At 38.7% G+C, this 18,134-nt stretch overlaps 1 protein-coding gene across 1 annotated transcript; it reads right to left on the bottom strand.

Moving 5' to 3' along the window:
• Positions 1-4,179: 4,179 nt before the first annotated feature.
• On the bottom strand, positions 4,180-17,411 carry LOC111160103 (DNA primase small subunit-like). The gene is made up of 6 exons (XM_022522944.1): positions 17,100-17,411; positions 16,793-16,934; positions 14,081-14,150; positions 13,093-13,184; positions 6,219-6,317; positions 4,180-4,303 (listed from the first exon to the last, which is right to left on the bottom strand). The coding sequence occupies exons 1-6, from the start codon at positions 17,214-17,216 to the stop codon at positions 4,284-4,286; spliced, it is 540 nt and encodes a 179-aa protein (XP_022378652.1). The 5' UTR covers positions 17,217-17,411; the 3' UTR covers positions 4,180-4,283.
• Between the last annotated feature and the right edge of the window lie 723 nt (positions 17,412-18,134).

Raw genomic sequence — 18,134 nt, 5'->3', positions numbered from 1 at the left:
ACTCAACAAATACATTACCTAAACCAGCAAAACTATTTGAACTAAAGGCTTTAGGACAATTGTGGCTGCCTTTTAAGAGAAGCAGTGACGTTATGCTCTAAAAACTATTTTGAAGTGAGGATTAGTGAATTAGGATTAAATGAAATAGTGGAGCTTACCAGGAATGAGAAATTCTGAAATTTTTTTCAGATAGGGGAGGCAATATTGTGGAATGATTAAGAACATGAATTCTGTAAGGGTGCCTGGCTTGCTCAGTTGGAAGTGCATGCAACTCTTGATCTCAGGTTCATGAGTTCAAGCCCTATGCTGGGTGTAGAGATCAATTAAATAAACTTAAAACACACACACATACACAGAACATGGACTCTAGCTATACTTGTCTGAATCACAGCTTTGTCACCTCATAGTGACCTTGGGCAATTTAATTAACCAGTTTGTGCCTCAGTTTCCCCATCTAAAAAGGGGGATATAGTAGCTACTTGATAGGATTGTTAGGAAGATTAGGTAATATATGTACATTACTTGGAAAGTGCTTACTATTATTTTTTCTAAGTAAATGTGCGATCTGGAAGATTTGTCAGCGCAGTCCATTTAACTTCAGAAGAAGGAGCCAGCAATAGCCAATCATCTTCATAGACAAGTAAAGCTATTTTGACCATTTCACTTTCTTTTCCATCAAGCCCACTAACTCTTCTCTCTGCTGTTAATGACTAAGGAAGGATGTATTTTCTTTCTTTGGATTTTTTTATAAATTGGGCAAGTCTGGAGACGGAAGTCAGTTCTGTGACCTTTGTTTCTACAATTCTCACAAATGGATGAGTTGCTAAAATCAGAGAATAGGGAAGTCAATGGTCTTTGAGCATGTTTCTGCTGTCTTCAAGAATCAAATATTTATTTTGAAAAAAAAAAAAAAAAGACTTGATTTTTTTTAAAATTAAGTTTTTATTTAAATTCCAGTTAGCATACAGTGTAAAAACATTTATTTATTTATTTATATTTTTAAAAGATTTTATTTATTTATTTGACAGAGAAGAGAAGCAGGCTCCCTGCTGAGCAGAGAGCCTGATGTGGGGCTCGATCCCAGGACCCCGGGGTCATGACCTGAGCCGAAGGCAGAGGCTTTAACCCACTGAGCCACCCAGGCGCCCCTATTTATTTATTTTTTTTAAATATTTTATTTATTTTAGAGAGAGAGAGAGAGACAGCGAGAGAGGGAACACGAGCAGGCGTAGTGGGAGAGGGAGAAGCAGGCTTCCTGCTGAGCAAGGAGCCCGACTTGGAGCTCAATCCCAGAACCCTGGGATCATGACCAGAGCTGAAGGCAGACACTCAATGACTGAGCCACCCAGATGCCCCAAAACATTTATACTTTTATATGAGTACAATATGTAACGCTTTATCCAAGAGCTTTAATATTAAAGCATTAAAATACTTTAATGGTAGGCATATTGGAAGCTTGAAACATCTCTTTTTGAAAGCATAATACCAGTCTTTATACTCTGGTTCTGAGTTCTTAAGGTAGACTGAGTCTTTAGTAATTTTGTATTCAGGAATTTTAACTGACCCACTGTTTTCCAAACCTAAAAACTGAACAATACATAGTAAATAGAGACTCAAATGAGGAATTTTGCACAATGGTCTTTAATATTTTTTCTTAAAAAATTAGAAAAGAGAAGGAAATGCAAGGCATTGCCGTGTGTTGACTGTATTGTAAAGTGTTTTATATATAAAACCAAAAGATTAAAAAAAAAAGAAAAGACTGTATGGCTAAAGAGAAAACAATGTTAAAGGAAACGCAAAGGAAAGAAAATAAAATCATAGAAAACACCAACCTGATAGCTTGACTTCTCAGTGTTTCTCAGAAGATGGACTATATTCCAGAATGACTGTTTTCTTTAGACTGGTTGTAAAACCAGGCAAAAGAAATCTGACACTTTCAGAAAAAACAAAAACAAAAACCAACCTATGGAAGAAACAAAACCTTTAAAATTAAGTATCTGGATATGTAGAAAGGGAAGTGTTTTGACAAATAAAATAGGTTTTCTGTTGGTGAAATTGGTTATTCTAAGCTGCTGCTTTATGGTGCAGACTAACCCAATTGTTCTCTGAGGAAAAAAGTCAGGAGCTACAAATGCAACAGTTTTTAAAAAGTACTCTACTGGGGCACCTGGGTGGCTCAGTGGGTTAAAGCCTCTGCCTTCAGCTCAGGTCATGATCCCAGGGTCCTGGGATACAGCCCCACAGCAGGCTCTCTGCTCCGCAGAGAGCCTGCTTCCCCCTCTCTCTCTGCCTGCCTCTTTGCCTACTTGTGATCTCTGTCTGTCAAATAAATAAATAAAATCTTAAAAAAAAAAAAAAGTTAAAACACCATTAAAAAAAAAAGTACTCTACTATCCTCTATTGTAATCTAGTAACTCATATGTTTGAATTGAAGTTTGGTATGTTTAGATGCCCAGTTTAAAATGATTTTTAAGGGGTGCCTGGGTGGGTGGCTCAGTGGGTTAAGCCTCTGCCTCGGCTCAGGTCATGCATGATCCCAGGGTCCTGGGATCGAGCATCGCATTGGGCTCTCTGCTAAGCAGGGAGCCTGTTTCCCACCCTCCCTCCCCCTGCCTTTCTCTCTGCCTGGTTGTGATCTCTCTCTCTCTGTTAAATGAATAAATAAAATATTAAAAAAAATGATTTTTAAGGGGTGCTTGGGTGGCTCAGTGGGTTAAAGCCTCTGCCTTCAGCTCAGGTCATGATCCCAGGGTCTTGGGATTGAGCCCCACATTGGGCTCTCTGCTCAGTGGGGAGCCTTTTTCCTTCCCCCCACCCCTCCAGCCCCCCTGCCTCTTTGCCTACTTGTGAACTCTGTAAAAAAAGAAAAAAAAACTTAAAAAAAAAAAAAAAACATTTTTAAAAGACAGGCAGTGGGGTGTAACCTGACCAATAACAATATCAGTAAGTAAAATTAGAAGTGACAGAATACACACTCCAGGTATAAATGTCTAAGACTTAAGGACAAAGCTCTCATGTACCTACAATATTCAGTCCAGAAATAAGAAGGCTATATCCAGTGAGCTGAGATTAAAGTTTTGAGCATATTATTGCTCACTTGCCTCTACATATGGCAATTGGTAGAAGTATACCAAAATATATATGGCAACTGGTAAAAGGTATATCAAAAAATCTTAAATTATCTTTGTATAATTAGTTTTTTAAATTTTTTCATTATTTTTAATTTTTTCAAAAAGATTTTATTTATTTATTTGACAGAGAGAGAGAGAGATCACAAGTAGGCAGAGAGGTAGGCAGAGAAAGAGGGGGAAGAAGCAGGCTCCCTGCTGGGCAGAGAGCCCAATGTGGGGCTCAATCCTAGGACCCTGAGATCATGACCTGAGCTGAAGGCAGAGGCTTAACCCACTGAGCCACCCAGGCGCCCCTACTAGTTTTTTTTTGTTTTTTTTTTAAGATTTTACTTATTTTTGACAGCACCCACAAGTAGGGGAGCAGCAGGCAGAGAGCGAGAAACAGGCTTTCCACTGAGCAGGGAACCCAGGACCCTGGGATTATGACCTGAACTGATGGCAGCTGCTTAACTGACTGAGCCACCCAGGAGCCCATATAATATTAACTTTTACAAAATATATCTGCAATTCACTTATTCCTTCCATTATTGTTGCTTCCAGAAACCTGGACGTTCTCCTTTGGTGGCCTCAGGAATCTTTTCAACATAATTTTCAAGAAAAGGAAATTTTGGGGGCGCCTGGGTAGCTCAGTCTGTTGAGCGTCAGCCTTTGGCTCAGGTCATGATCCCAGAGTCCTGGGATTGAGCCCCTCATGGGGCTTCCTGCTCAGTGAGGAGCCTGCTTCTCCCTCTCCCTCTGCCTGCTGCTCTGGCTACTTGTGCTCTCTCTGTCAAGTAAAAAAAAAGAAAGAAAAGGAAAGGAAAGGAAATTTTGCTTTGAGCATTAAGACACATTATGGTTCTGTAATATTTATTGAATGGCTCTTGATGTATTTGGTTTTTTAAAGATTTTATTTTTATTTATTTATTTGAAAGAGAGAGAGAGAGAGAGAGAGAGAGAGAGAGAGCATGACTTGGGGGGAGGGGCAGAGGGAGAGGGAAATGCAGACTCCCTACTGAGCAGGGAGCCTGACCTGGGACTTGATCTCAGGACCCTGGGATCATGACCCTAGCCAAACGCAGACACCCAGCCGACTAAGCTACCCAGGTGCCTGAAGTATTTGATTCTTGAAGCTAGAAGATATCTACATTGGTTTGAGGAGAGTTGTTATCTTCAGAAGTCTTTCTGTAAATCTGGAATAGAATAGATTGTTATCAAAGGGATAATAAAGGAAGACAAGACAAATCCCATTTATTTTCACATTCTGATTTGCTTAATGCTTCTATTAAATTCACATCATGCATAAAGATTTGCTTTCACTTTTGCTGAAGCCCACATTATAGGGTTGAGCTAGTACAGAACAAGAGTACAAAGGACTTAATATAGCCAGTTGGAATGGCAGGTTCATTGAGGCTTTCCAAGTTCAGAGTCATCATTATTCATTCAATAAGCAAATATTTAAGTATCTGCTATGAGTTCAGCATTATCTTGGGCACTACTGTTTAACTATCATGCGTATTATTAAAAAATAAAGTGGAAAGGAAGTTGTATTTCTATAACACTACTACAGTTTTCTATGGTATTGATCCATCTCCTGAATAATATTCACTGCTGATTTCTTTCATTTTGGCTTACACATATGTTTGGGTCTCTCTTATTCAAAGACACTGCTGTCCTCTAAGTATCTCCCTTTAGTCCCAATATGCAACATGATTTTATCAGTTCTCTACTGCATTTGACACTTGATAATCTCCTTGAACATTTCCTTTCCCCGGCTTCTGTGACACTTTTAATTTCCTTTTTCATCTCTCCACTTCCAAATCATTACCAACTCTCAAGGATGGCTCTAGTATTTGCTCCTGTTGGAGATATCCAGTACCAGTGTCCTAATGGTAATAGGCCAACTGGCCTCTTGGTCTATTTTATCCCTAACCTCTCCCCAGACACATTGTTGCTAGTTTGATTTTGCTAGATAAAACTTTAAATCATGGTACTCCATTCCTCAAAAACCTTTACTAGATTACCTGTCCCTACTGAATTAAGCCCAGGCTCTCAAGACTGGACTTCAAAGGCCACCTATACCCTGGATTCAGTCTGCTTCTTCAGATTTCTATCCCATCAATTCCTGCCGCATCTTTTTTTTTTATAATTTTTATATATTTTTATTAACATATAATGTATTATTAGCCCTAGGGGTACAGATCTGTGAATCGCCAGGTTTACAACCTCACAGCACTCACCATAGCACATACCCTCCACTATGTCCATAACCCTACCACCCTCTCCCTACCCTCTCCTCCCAGGCAATCCTCAGTTTGTTTTGTGAGATTGAGTCTCTTACGGTTTGTCTCCCTCCTGATCCCATCCTGTTTCGTTTATTCTTTTCCTACCCCCACACCCCTCATGTTGCATCTCCACTTCCTCATAACAGGGAGATCATATGATAGTTGTCTTTCTCTGATTGACTTATTTTGCTAAGCATAATACCCTCTAGTTCCATCCACGCCTGACACATCTTTTTCCATATTAGCTGTATTACTTGATGGCCTCTGGAGTGACCTGATGCTTTCCTATCTAATGCCTTTGCCATTGCTTCAAGAATGAAGAACCTATCCCCTTTTCCCATTCCTGTATCCTTATCAAATCTCTGCTTAACGAAATCTTATGCATACCTCAAGGCATGGCATATTGGCGTTGGGAATTAGAATCTGTATAGCCCCTCAGTGTAAAGAGTTCAAATACCATTCTTTTCATACGAAATCTTCTCAGGTTCTCTCAGTCAGATGAGATCTCTTTCTTAGCATTTTATACTTCTTTGTTTTGTATCAGTAGTACTTCCTAAGGGCAGGGGGGCATGGTGTGGAATTCATCTTTGTATAATTAATCTTTGTTTCCCTCATAGTACCTGATACACAGAAGGTGTCTAATGAGTATCTGCTGAATAGAATTAAGGTAGCTCAATTTTTAAAACACTAAGGATAGTAAGCTAAATCAGTAACTTGTTTTAGGAGGGCAAAAGCTAGAGCTCTAAAATTTCTCATGTACTAGATGATTAAACTTCCTACATTAAGATCTAAATAGCTAAAAAGGAAAGGTATAGAGTCTTACCACTCTTCTTGAGAAGTTCTCCTTTTCGGGATTTATCCAGGTTTTCAAGAAATTGTTCAAAAACTTTTATATAAGGAGCTAGACTGGTCTTCTTATAATCTAAATTATGAAGGCCATGCATTATAATTAGCATTTTGGAAGCAGAATAACATCAGAGTATAACTTTAAGTTTTTAAAAAAAAATTCTCTAGAACAACAATAAGAAAAAGAATTCTCTAGAACAGTACTGTCCAATATAATGAGAAATATGTAGTTTAAATACTCTACTAGTGGGGTGCCTGTGTGGCTTAGTTGGTTAAGCATCTGCCCTCCACTCAGGTCATGATCCCAAAGTCCTGGGATGGAGCCCCACATTGGACTCCCCACTGTGCAGGAAGCCTGCTTTTTCTTCTCCCTCTGCCTGCCACTCCCTCTGCTTGTGTGCTCTCTCTCTCTCTGTCAAATAAATAAATAAAAATCTTAAAATAAATAAATACTCTAGTAGCTACATTAAAAAGGTAAGACTAATTTTAATATTTTATTTAATTCAGTGTATCTAAAATATTAATACATAATAAAAATTGAAATATTTTATTCTCTTTCATACTGTTTGAAATCTAGCATTTTGTACTTAAAATACATCTCAATTTAGATGATACATTATCATGAGAAATACTTGATCTATATTTAGATTTGAATTATAGACAGTGTAAAAGTAGGCTCACATATCCAAATTTCCTAAACATACTTCAATGTTTTCTAATAATTGAATCAAATATCAGTTTTAAAATTTATCTATTGGGGCGCCTGGGTGGCTCAGTGGGTTGAGCCTCTGCCTTTGGCTTGGGTCATGATCTCAGGGTCCTGGAATCGAGTCCTACATCGGACTCTCTGCTCAGCAGGGAGCCTGCTTCCCCTCTCTCTGCTCACTTGTGATCTCTCTCTCTCTCTCTCTCTGTCAAATAAAAAATCTTAAAAAAAACCCCCAAACATTAAAAAATTATTTATTTAAAAATATTTTAAAAATGTTTAAAAATATTTATTTATTTTAGAGAGACATCCCTTAAGATTTTATTTTTAAGTAATTGCTATACCCAACATGGGACTTGAGCTCATAACCCTGAGGTCAAGAGTTGCATGTTCTACCGACTGAGCCAGGCACCCCAATCAGTTTTAAAATTTAAATTAATTAAAATTAAATTTAAAAAGTCAGTTCCTTGTTTATACTAGCCACATTCCAAGTGCTTAACAGCCATATGTGGCTGCTGTATTAAGACAGTGTTGCCTGAAAATATCCAAACCACATGTACATATCTACTTCAGTAGTCAGGCTTTCTGGTATTAGACCAGCATAATCTATTGCTCTATGTTAAATCCCATACAATATTCTTTTTTTTTCTTTTTACAAATTGTGGCTTCATTAATAAATAGTTTTACCAACAGAGCAAACATTAAAAATGTCAGGGGCATTCTACCTGGAGACAACCAGAAGTTTATAGTCATAGTGCCTTAAGTATAGGTATTTTTTTATTTATATAAAATTTTAAAAAATGTATACAGCAAAAAAATTTTTAATCTTTCCCCCCAAGATTTTATTTATTTATTTATTTGAGAGCGAAAGAGAGAGAGAGCACAAGCAGGGGGAGAGGCAGAGGGAGGAACAGACTCCCCACTGAGCAGGGAGCCTGATACAGGGCTTAATCCCAGGACCCTGAGATCATGACTTGAGCCCAAGGCAGACGCTTAATGACTGAGCCACCCAGGCACCCCCACAACAAAATTTTGAATACAGAATCTTAATCGTCTATTTAATTACACAATCTATAATACCCAATAGGGGAGAAAATCTGAGAACAAGATGAGATTTGGATTTCAGTAGTGTGCTGTATCTGGATGGAATAGTCCTCATAATAGTTCATTCAAAAGAGTAAAAAAAGAAACTATACTTAAAAAAATTTTTAAGGGGCATCGGGGTGGCTTAGTCAGTTTAGTGTCTGCTTTTGGCTCAGGTCATGATCCTGAGATCCTAGGATGGAGCCCTGTGTCATGTTGGGCTCCCTGCTCAGTGGGAAGTCTGCTTCTCCTTCTCCCTCTGCCATTCCCCCCCCTGTTTATGTTCTCTCTCTCTCTCAAATAAATAAATAAAATCTCTCTCTCAAATAAAAAAAAAAAATCTCTCTCTCTCAAATAAAATCTTTAATAAACATTATCTGATGTACGACTAGAAAAGGAATTTTGACGAGGATATTCAGGATGAATAATCTGAACTGTGGCAATCATGAAAGTACCATGTATTTTGTCCTAAACTTTTATATATGAATTTTCTTATAATAATATAAAATATACACCAAGGAAACTGTTTGGTTTGGGATCAGCCCCATAGTACTTAGAACCTTTAATTCAAGATTCTAAGCTCCTTGCTTGTCTTTTTTTTTTTTTTTTTAAAGATTTTATTTATTTATTTATTTGACAGACAGAGATCACAATAGGCAGAGAGGCAGGCAGAGAGAGAGAGGAAGCAGGCTCCCCGCTGAGCAGAGAGCCCGATGCGGGGCTCGATCCCAGGACCCTGGGATCATGACCCGAGCCGAAGGCAGAGGCTTCAACCCACTGAGCCACCCAGGTGCCCCTCCTTGCTTGTAAGTCTGTATGTTTATTTCACCATCATGGAATATGTAACAGGCATTCAATAATCACTTAAATATTTACTAACTATATATTAAGTACTCTGCTAAATTCTAAAAAAAATATAAGCCGAACTCTTTGGTTTTAAGAAGTTTTTAAATGAACTGGTAAAACAAGTCCTATATGTAGTAATAGAAAACAATATATAATTAAAAGACCAAAGAGGCACATGGATAATTATAAGGCCAAAGAATCCACCTGTCAGTGTTGAGCGAGGTGGCTGTGAGGTGGGACTTAGAAAAAAGATATAATTAGGGGTGTCTGGGTGGCTCAGTCAGTTAAACATCTGACTCTTGGTTTCCACTCAAGTCATGACCTCAGGATGGTGAGACTGAGCCCTGTGCTGGGCTCCATGCTCTGTGTGGAGTCTGCTTGAGATTCTCTGCCTTTCCCTCTTCTGCCCCTCTCCCTGCTCATGTTTGCACTCTCTCTCTCAAATAAGTAAATAAAATCTTTAAAAAAGAAAAAGAAAAAAGACATTAATAGAACATTCCAGGATTCGTGAAGAAGGGTGGGAACAGGGGCGCCTGGGTGGCTCAGTGGGTAAAGGCTCTGCCTTCGGCTCGGGTTGTGATCTCAGTGTCCTGGGATCGAGCCCCATATCGGGCTCTCTGCTCGTCGGGGAGCCTGCTTCCCTATCCCCACTCTCTTTGCCTGCCTCTCTGCCTACTTGTGATTTCTGTCAAATAAATAAATAAAATCTTAAAAAAAAAAAAAAGAAGAAGGGTGGGAACAAATGGTACTAGTGTGATAAAGGACAAAGGCTTAAAATTACAGAAACTAAAGCGATAGTAGGGAACTTACACATCACTCATTCCAACCCCCCACCATCTCTAAAGCACCCCTGACTGATGGTTATTAGGCTATTTATGAATACTTGAAATGACAGGCAGTTTAGTTTATTTTTGAATAGTTATATTAGAAAATTTCTCTTTAAAATCTTTGAACAGGGGCAACCGGGTGGTTCAGTTGTTTAAGTGACTGCCTTTGGCTCAGGTCCTGGGATGGAGCCCTGCTCAGTGGGGAGCCTGCTTCTCCTTCTCCTGCTCCCCCTGCTTATGCTTTCTTTCTCTCTCTCTCTATCAAATAAATAAAATCTTTAAAAAATAAAAAAATCCCTGAACAAAAGAAAAAGATGTTCATCAGGAGAAAATATTTTTAAAAAATTGTGAAGTAAGGTATACATGTTGTTAAAAAGAATAAAATAGTACTAACAGGTTGGAAAAAATAGCTTTCTGCCCTAATTCTGACCTCTCCATCCCCTTGAATGGCAACCACTTTTTCTTTCTAGCACCTACTTTTAACAGATGAACACTTCCAATGTTTAGAAATCCAAAGCCATTCTTCCTAGGACTGTGGCTTTTTTGTGGGGAGGAGAAGTAGGAAAGGATCAGAAGGCTAAGATTTTTCCTTAATTCTCAATGTGTTGAAATTTCAAAATGATGTGCCTTGGTGCCAGTCTGTTTTCCTAATAGGCGGAGCCTTTTTTTTTTTTTTTTAAGATTTTATTTATTTATTTGACAGAGATCACAAGTAGGCAGAGAGGCAGGCAGAGAGAGAGAGGAGGAAGCAGGCTTCCCGCAGAGCAGAGAGCCTGATGTGGGGCTCGATCCCAGGACACTGGGATCATGACCCGAGCCAAAGGCAGAGGCTTTAACCCACTGAGCCACCCAGGCTGAGCCTTTTCAATAAAGGGCTCATTTCTGTGATGGCTTCCTATATAATTTTGATATATATATTTTTTACCTCTCTGTTTGTTGTTTTTCTGAAACTCCCATAGTTAGGTATTAGACCTCCTGAACCATTCTTTTTTTTTTTTTATTTGTCAGAGACAGAGAGAGTGAGCACAAACTGGGGGAATGGCAGGCAGAGGGAGAATCAGGTTCCTGGCTGAGCAAGGAGCCAATGTGGACTCGATCCCAGGACCCTGGGATCATGACCTGAGCCAAAAGCAGATGCTTAACTGACTGAGCCACCCAGGCATCCCCTGAACCATTCTTCTGATTTTCTTTATCTTTTTCCTCCTTAAAATAAAAACAAAATAATTATCTTTTTTTGTAGTACTTTCTGGAAAATCTTAACTTTACTTTTCTAGCCCTTCCACTGAATTTTGTATTCTAATGATTATGTTTCTGATTTCTAAGACCTCTTTCTTATTCTCTGAATGTTTCTTTTCATAGCATTCTGCTATTGCTTCATGGATACACTATCTTCTCATATTCTCTGAGGATAATAATTTTTTAAAAAAAGGTCTTCAGGGTGCCTGGCTGGCTCGGTTAGTAGAACATGTGACTTTACTTCTCTGGTATGTGAGTTTGAGTCCCATGTTGGGCGGAGATTACTTAAGAAAAAAAGAGGGAAAAAAAGGGTTTTCTTTGTTCCTTGCATTATCTGTTTTCTCTGAGTTCCTTTTTCCAGTTTATTCTGATTTTTCATGTTGGAGATGTTCTTCAAATTATTTATTTATTTATTTTAGATTTTATTTATTTATTTGACAGAGAGAGAGAGGGGGATCACGAGTAGGCAGAGAGGCAGGCAGAGAGAGAGGGAGAAGCAGGCTCCCCGCTGAGCAGAGAGCCTGATGCAGGGCTTGATCCCAGGACCGTGAGATCATTACCTGAGCCGAGGGCAGAGGCTTAACTCACTGAGCCACGCAGGTACCCCCCAATACTTTATTTTTAAAAAATATTTTATTTACTTATTTATTTGAGAGAGATGGCGGGGGAGGGGCAGAGGGAGAGGGACAAGCAGACACCATGCTGAGCACAGAGCCAGATGGAGGGCTCAATCTCATGATTCTGAGATCATGACCTTAGCCAAAACCAAGAATCAGATGCCCAACTGACTGAGTGATCCAGAAGCCCCTCAAATACCTTAGGCAGAGTGCTTGTAATCACTATAAACATTAATAGTGGAATATACTATGGTTAGGTATTATGTTAGAGCTGGAACAGATGAAGTCATTTTGTTTGTTTTGTTTTATGGAGTGATATTTGAACTTGGGTTTTGAAAGAAGGTGGCAACATTTGACTGAGAAAGGTCAGTTAGATAACACAGATCTGCACTGTGTTACAAAAGTCACTAGACACATGTGGCTACTTAAAACTAAATGAAATTGAGGGGCGCCTGGGTGGCTCAGTGGGTTAAAGCCTCTGCCTTCGGCTCGGGTCATGATCTCAGGGTCCTGGGATAGAGCACCACATCGGGCTCTCTGCTCAGCAGGGGGCCTGTTTCCTCCTCTCTCTCTGCCTGCCTCTCTGCCTACTTGTGATCTCTGTCTGTCAAATAAATAAATAAATAAATAAATAAATAAATAAATCTTAAAAAAAAAAACAAAAAACTAAATGAAATTGAAAATCAGGTTTCTCACAATTCAAGTGGAATGTGCTGCATGTGGCTAGGGAGTACCACACTGGGCAGTGCCTTACATTTCTACCACACAAGAAGTTCTATTGGTTCTGTAGAGTGTCTTTTGGGTGTTGGTATATGAAGATTTGGCTTCTATTAGCAGGAAGATTTATAAGTTTCCCAGCTTCATCAAATTCTTGAGTATACAATTCAACCACAGTTTAGATATATATTTACCATAACATTCTCTGGATATATCAAGAGCAAAGAACAAAAGCATGCATATATAGTAGTTGTTAAATAAGTAGCTGTTGAATCTAAAATTGTGAGAGTCAAACAACTATCAACACAAAATGACAATTTAATCTTATAGTATAAATCCTAGCATTTATTTATTTATTTATTTATTTATTTAAAAAGATAGATTTATTTATTTATTTATTTATTTAACAGACAGAGATCACAGGTAGGCAGAGAGGCAGGCAGAGAGAGGGAGAGGAGGAAGCAGGCTTCCCACTGAGCAGATAGCCCGATGCGGGGCTCGATCCCAGGACCCTGGGATCATGACCCGAGCCGAAGGCAGAGGCTTTAACCCACTGAGCCACCCAGGTGCCCCATAAATCCTAGCATTTAGATGTTGCTTAGTAAATATCTGTTGACTCAGATTGGATTCAACAGCACCATTTGGGGAATTGATGAAGAATGGACAGAGCATTGCTATGATATTATTTGTTACTGAGCTGGTTTCATGATAAACATTGATCCATTCTGGGCTGAATCCAAGGAGAATTAATTATTGGACTGACAGAGGATGTCTTGTAAGAAACTTATATTAAAGTGAGACTTCAACATATTAACATACCTCTGGTTCTACGTTTGATATCAGATTCGGCTTCATTTCCTTCCTTTCCCTCATCATTAATGGAAATGGCATCCAATTCACGGCAGAGAGAGCTACAAATAATAGAATAAGAGAATTTTTTTTTTAAATTTTTTAACTCTATACTTGATTTCGGGCTCAAACTCATGACCCCAAAATCAAGAGTCACATGCCCTACCAACTGAACCAGCCACGTGCTCCAGAATAAGAGAATTTTATTCTGTTTTTTAAAAGTAGTCTCTATGCCCAGTGTGGAGCCTAATTCAGGGCATAAACTCATGGCCCACAGATCAAGACCTGAGCTGAGATCAAGAGTTGGACGCTTAACCAACTGAGTCACCCAAGCCCCCCAGAATAAGAATTTTAAGATTTTATTTATTTAATAGAGGGAGAGATCACAAGTAGGCAGAGAGGCAGGCAGAGAGAGAGGGGGAAGCAGGCTCCCTGCTGAGCAGAGAGCCCGATGTGGGGCTTGATCCCAGGACCCTGAGATCATGACCTGAGCTGAAGGCAGAGGCTTAACCCACTGAGCCACCCAGGCACCCCCAGAATAAGAATTTTAAAGTTGGTTCTTGGTCAACATTACCCAGTGTATGATAGCACAAGAATCCCACAAAATTTTCTGTGAAAACAGTGTGTGACCAACTAAATTTGGGATATTCTAAAAATCACAATCGCATCTTGCGAGTTTTCCATGCATAAGAGCATAATAAAAACTGGGAAATCTTGCAGTAAATAACATTTTATCTGTTAAAATCGTTATTTCTCAAACTTATTTGAACTTACAATCTTTTTATAAGAGAATAGCAGCTTGTGTTCTGTGGAACTCATTAGGAAATGTTGCTTTACAAAGGCACTGTCATATAGCCTCAGAGCACCTGCCTCTCTGAAAGGGATCTAATTCAACCTACTTCAAATTCAGAGTAAAAATCACAAACAAAAAATGAATGATCAATGATGTGGAACATACCTTATGGTTGGAACAGTAAATGGATCAAACTGTTCCACTTTCTGTACATCAATAGGCACAGAAATACGACCTGTAAGAACCAAAAGTTATAAACTGATGATTGTAAAATACAATCCTATGTGTTATTTTGGCCAAATTTTAATCTAAGGCTTAGAAAAAGGGTTAGACTTACCTTTTTTTTTTTTTTAAGATTTTATTTATTCATTTGACAGAGATCACAAGTAGGCAGAGAGGCAGGCAGAGAGAGTGAGAGGGAAGCAGGCTCCCTGCCGAGCAGAGAGCCCAATGTGGGACTCGATCTCAGGATCCTGAGATCATGACCTGAGCCGAAGGCAGCGGCTTAACCCACTGAGCCACCCAGGCGCCCCTTATCTGTTAAAAACAATAGCTAGAAATTACTTCCACATTAGCTGTTTTTAATTTCTCCTAAAAACAAAAAAAATAGATATGAAAGAATGTTGAGCTATAATCTAGTGTTCTTATTTCCACTTTTATTTCTATCTCCTTCTTCCTAATATCTTTATATGTAAGGACAGAATGATATCAAATTTAGTGAGTCCTGAAAAATGAAATAACATAGATATAGTTCATTTCATTAACTTGGTTTATTTGCTGAGATCAGAACAGACACCTATATGTTGGGCATCTTTAGAAAGCATTTTGGAAATAAAATAGACAGCATTATACTTTCCCTTTCACAATATCCATACCTGGGATACCTCATAAAATTCATTACATCTCAAAAATGAGATAATCAATCTAAAGGATGCCAGGTAAATAACAAGTAAAATAATCAAGAGAATTGGGAGTTGTTTGAAGACAGTGTAAAAAGACTACAGCTACTTATGGGAAAAGAATATAATCAAATGTGTATACTTATGAACATAATTATTTACCCAAACTCTGAGTATTAGAATAAGGGGATACCCACTATAGCTTTAGAATTAGGTTTAAAAAATAATAAGAAATATATAATGCACACTGCATCAAAAACTAATGATGTGGGGCAACTGGGTGGCTCAGTGGGTTAAGCCTCTGTCTTTGGCTCAGGTTATGATCTCAGGGTCCTGGGATCGAGCCCCGAATTGGGCTCTCTGCTCTGCAAGGAGACTGCTTCCCCCTCTCTCTCTGCCTGCCTCTCTGCCTACTTGTGATCTCTCTCTCTGTCAAATAAGTAATAAAATCTTTTTATTTATTTATTTATTTATTTATTTATTTGACAGAGGGATACACAGTGAGAGAGGGAACACAAGCAGGGGGAGTGGGAGACGGAGAAGCAGGCTTCCTGCTGAGCAGGGAGCCCGATGTGGGGCTCGATCCCAGGACCCTGGGATCATGACCCGAGCTGAAGGCAGACGCTTAACGACTCAGCCACCCAGGCGCCCCTAAATAATAAAATCTTAAAAAAAAAAAAAAAACCACAAAAAAAACAACTAATGATGTATTTTATGGTGACAAATAAATTAAATAAATAAATAAACAAACCCAAAACTTTTCAGCTGCTGGCTACCTAAACATAATTTTAAAATAATAATCAAATCAAATTAAAAAAATTAAAAATTAATTAATTCAAAAACTTAAAAAAGAAATATATAATGAGCACTGGGTATGATATGGAACTGATGAATCACTGAACTCTACCTCTGAAACTAGTAAGACAAATTAAAAAAAGAAATACTAAGCTTATTATCAAAAGAAGCTAAAAACACATAGTTGATAGGTTTAGAAAGGGGCTATTCAAATATATGCACTAGAGAATCATCACAGATTATTAAAGGAAACTAGGCAACTTGGGAGAATTGAATGTGTGACAGATCCTTTTCTAAGTACTTTACATCTTATTATTATTTTTTATTTATTTTTTTTAAAGATTTATTCATTTGAGAGAGACAGAGACAGAGAAAGCACAAGCAGGGGGTGAAGCAGAGGAAGACGGAGAAGCAGACTCCCTGCTGAGCCCGGAGCCCGACTTGGGGCTTGATCCCAGGATCTAGAGACCACGACCTGAGCCAAACACAGACACCAAAACATCTGAGCCACCAAGGCGCCCCAGCACTTTACCTTTTAGATCTTCACAATAACCCTGTGAGTTAAGTACTATATCATTTCCATTTACAGATGAGGAAACCAAGACACAGAGAATAATTAGCCTAACATCCCACAGTGAGTGGTAGAGTTAGACGAAAAAGGACAACTACATACAACTGTATATGTCTCCTGGTTGGATGAAGCAAAGTTTATGTCAATATAGCAACCATTATATTTATTTTAAAGTCAGTTTCAGTCCATCAAAACATATCTAAGAGAAATGTGGAGGAGGAAAGCTAAAACTATGGAAAAAGAACTGAGGGAGGAGGCATAGTGGGAAAAGCACAGAACTTTCAAGTTTTAAGAACTGAATTCTGTTCCTAGCTTTGACACAATTTGTTTTAAGACTGTGAACAAGTCACATCAACCTCTTGGACCACGGTTTTCTCATCTCTACAATGAGAACTGTTGTCCTCGGATTTCTAAGTTCCTCTATAGTTCCAACACTAAACCTCAGAAACCCAGAGGAAAATTATTTATGTAGTGGAAACTGATCTGGTAGCTACTAGTCGACAATTAAAAAATAACTTAGTTATCATACGTATTCATACCCAGTGACATGCTTACTCAAACAAAAAATAACTAATTTTTCTTCTAGTTTTCTTTGCTTTCTTTACGTTGTACCTGTTTTAGGATGAACACTAAAGGGGCTCTTCAGTAAATGATTGATTCCTTTGCTAACATTGATGTCCAGCCGCGGGAAACAGTACTGGAGCATGATCTCCCATTCCAGCCAGGGTCCACATTTGTCATTTTTGGTACTATCCTAAAAGCAGATGAAACTCTAGCATGAGGATCAGTAGAAACTTTTGAGGATTTCTTTAAGAGGTTAAAAAATGGCTTTCAGTGATCTTTAACTTACTAAGCAAAAAAATTAGAATTTAACTAAGAATTACATTATATTTATAATAGAGATTTCAATGGAATATACCTGCAAGCTGATGGCTTTCGTCAAATATTCCCAACGCTGAAGTGAATTGTGATACTTTGGGAAGTTTTGCTGAAGTGTCTCATGAATTGGTGATGAGTCATTAAGGAACACAGTCATTTAGAGCCATTGATGAACAATTTATTTTCAGTATGTATTACTCACAAGGATATCAAAAGTTTACTAGAAAGTAATTATTGTTTTCAAAAATGCAAATATTAATTAAATATATTTCCTTAAAAAAGTCCCCTGTAAAAATATATACTGATATGACAGAAAGAATGCCAAAATAACCATATAGTTTTTTTGTTTTTTTTTTAAGATTTTACTTATTTATTTGGGAGAGAGAGAATGAGAGAGAGAGAAAGCACGAGAGTGGGGAGGGTCACAGGGGGAAGCAGACTCCCCTGCTGAGCAGGGAGCCTGAGGTGGGACTTGATCCTGAAACTCCAAGATCATAACCTGAGCCAAAGGCAGTCACTTAACCGAGCCACCCAGGTGTCCCTTCTATATAGTTTAATGTAAAACCTTTCCCTGGTCTGTACATATTTTGACAAAATGATTCAGCATTCTTTAAGTATCCATTAATTCTATGAGGAGCAACTTCCAAAATGAGGAAATTTATTTCCAAAATGGTCTCATTTCTTACTGTATTCCAGACTAGATATACTAAAATGCAGGAAAACAGGAGACGTTTTTGTAAAAAAGATTAAACTTATAAGAGTAAGTATATGAGGGACGCCTGGGTGGCTCAGTGGGTTAAAGCCTCTGCCTTCGGCTCAGGTCATGATCCCAGGGTCCTGGGATCGAGCCCCACATCAGGCTCTCTGCTCAGCAGGGGCAGTGGGGGTCCCTTTGGGAGATGGAGTAGCTGGGGCTCTTTTGGGGGGAGTTGCTTGAGACTCCTTGGGAGAGGGAGGAGGCAGAGCTTGGGAGGTGGGGGCCTCTCTGGGAGGTTGGGTAGGTGGGGACTTTTTGGGAGAGGAAAGAGTCATAGCTGGGGGAGTAGAGGCCTCTTCAGGGGATGGGGTTGCTATG

This window comes from Enhydra lutris, unplaced genomic scaffold, assembly GCF_002288905.1.
Source record: "Enhydra lutris kenyoni isolate GAN:26980312 unplaced genomic scaffold, ASM228890v2 scaffoldscaffold74, whole genome shotgun sequence".
Lineage (NCBI taxonomy): Eukaryota > Metazoa > Chordata > Mammalia > Carnivora > Mustelidae > Enhydra > Enhydra lutris.
The sequence above is the reverse complement of the archived record's forward strand: the minus strand, read 5'-3'. Positions and strand labels throughout refer to the sequence as shown.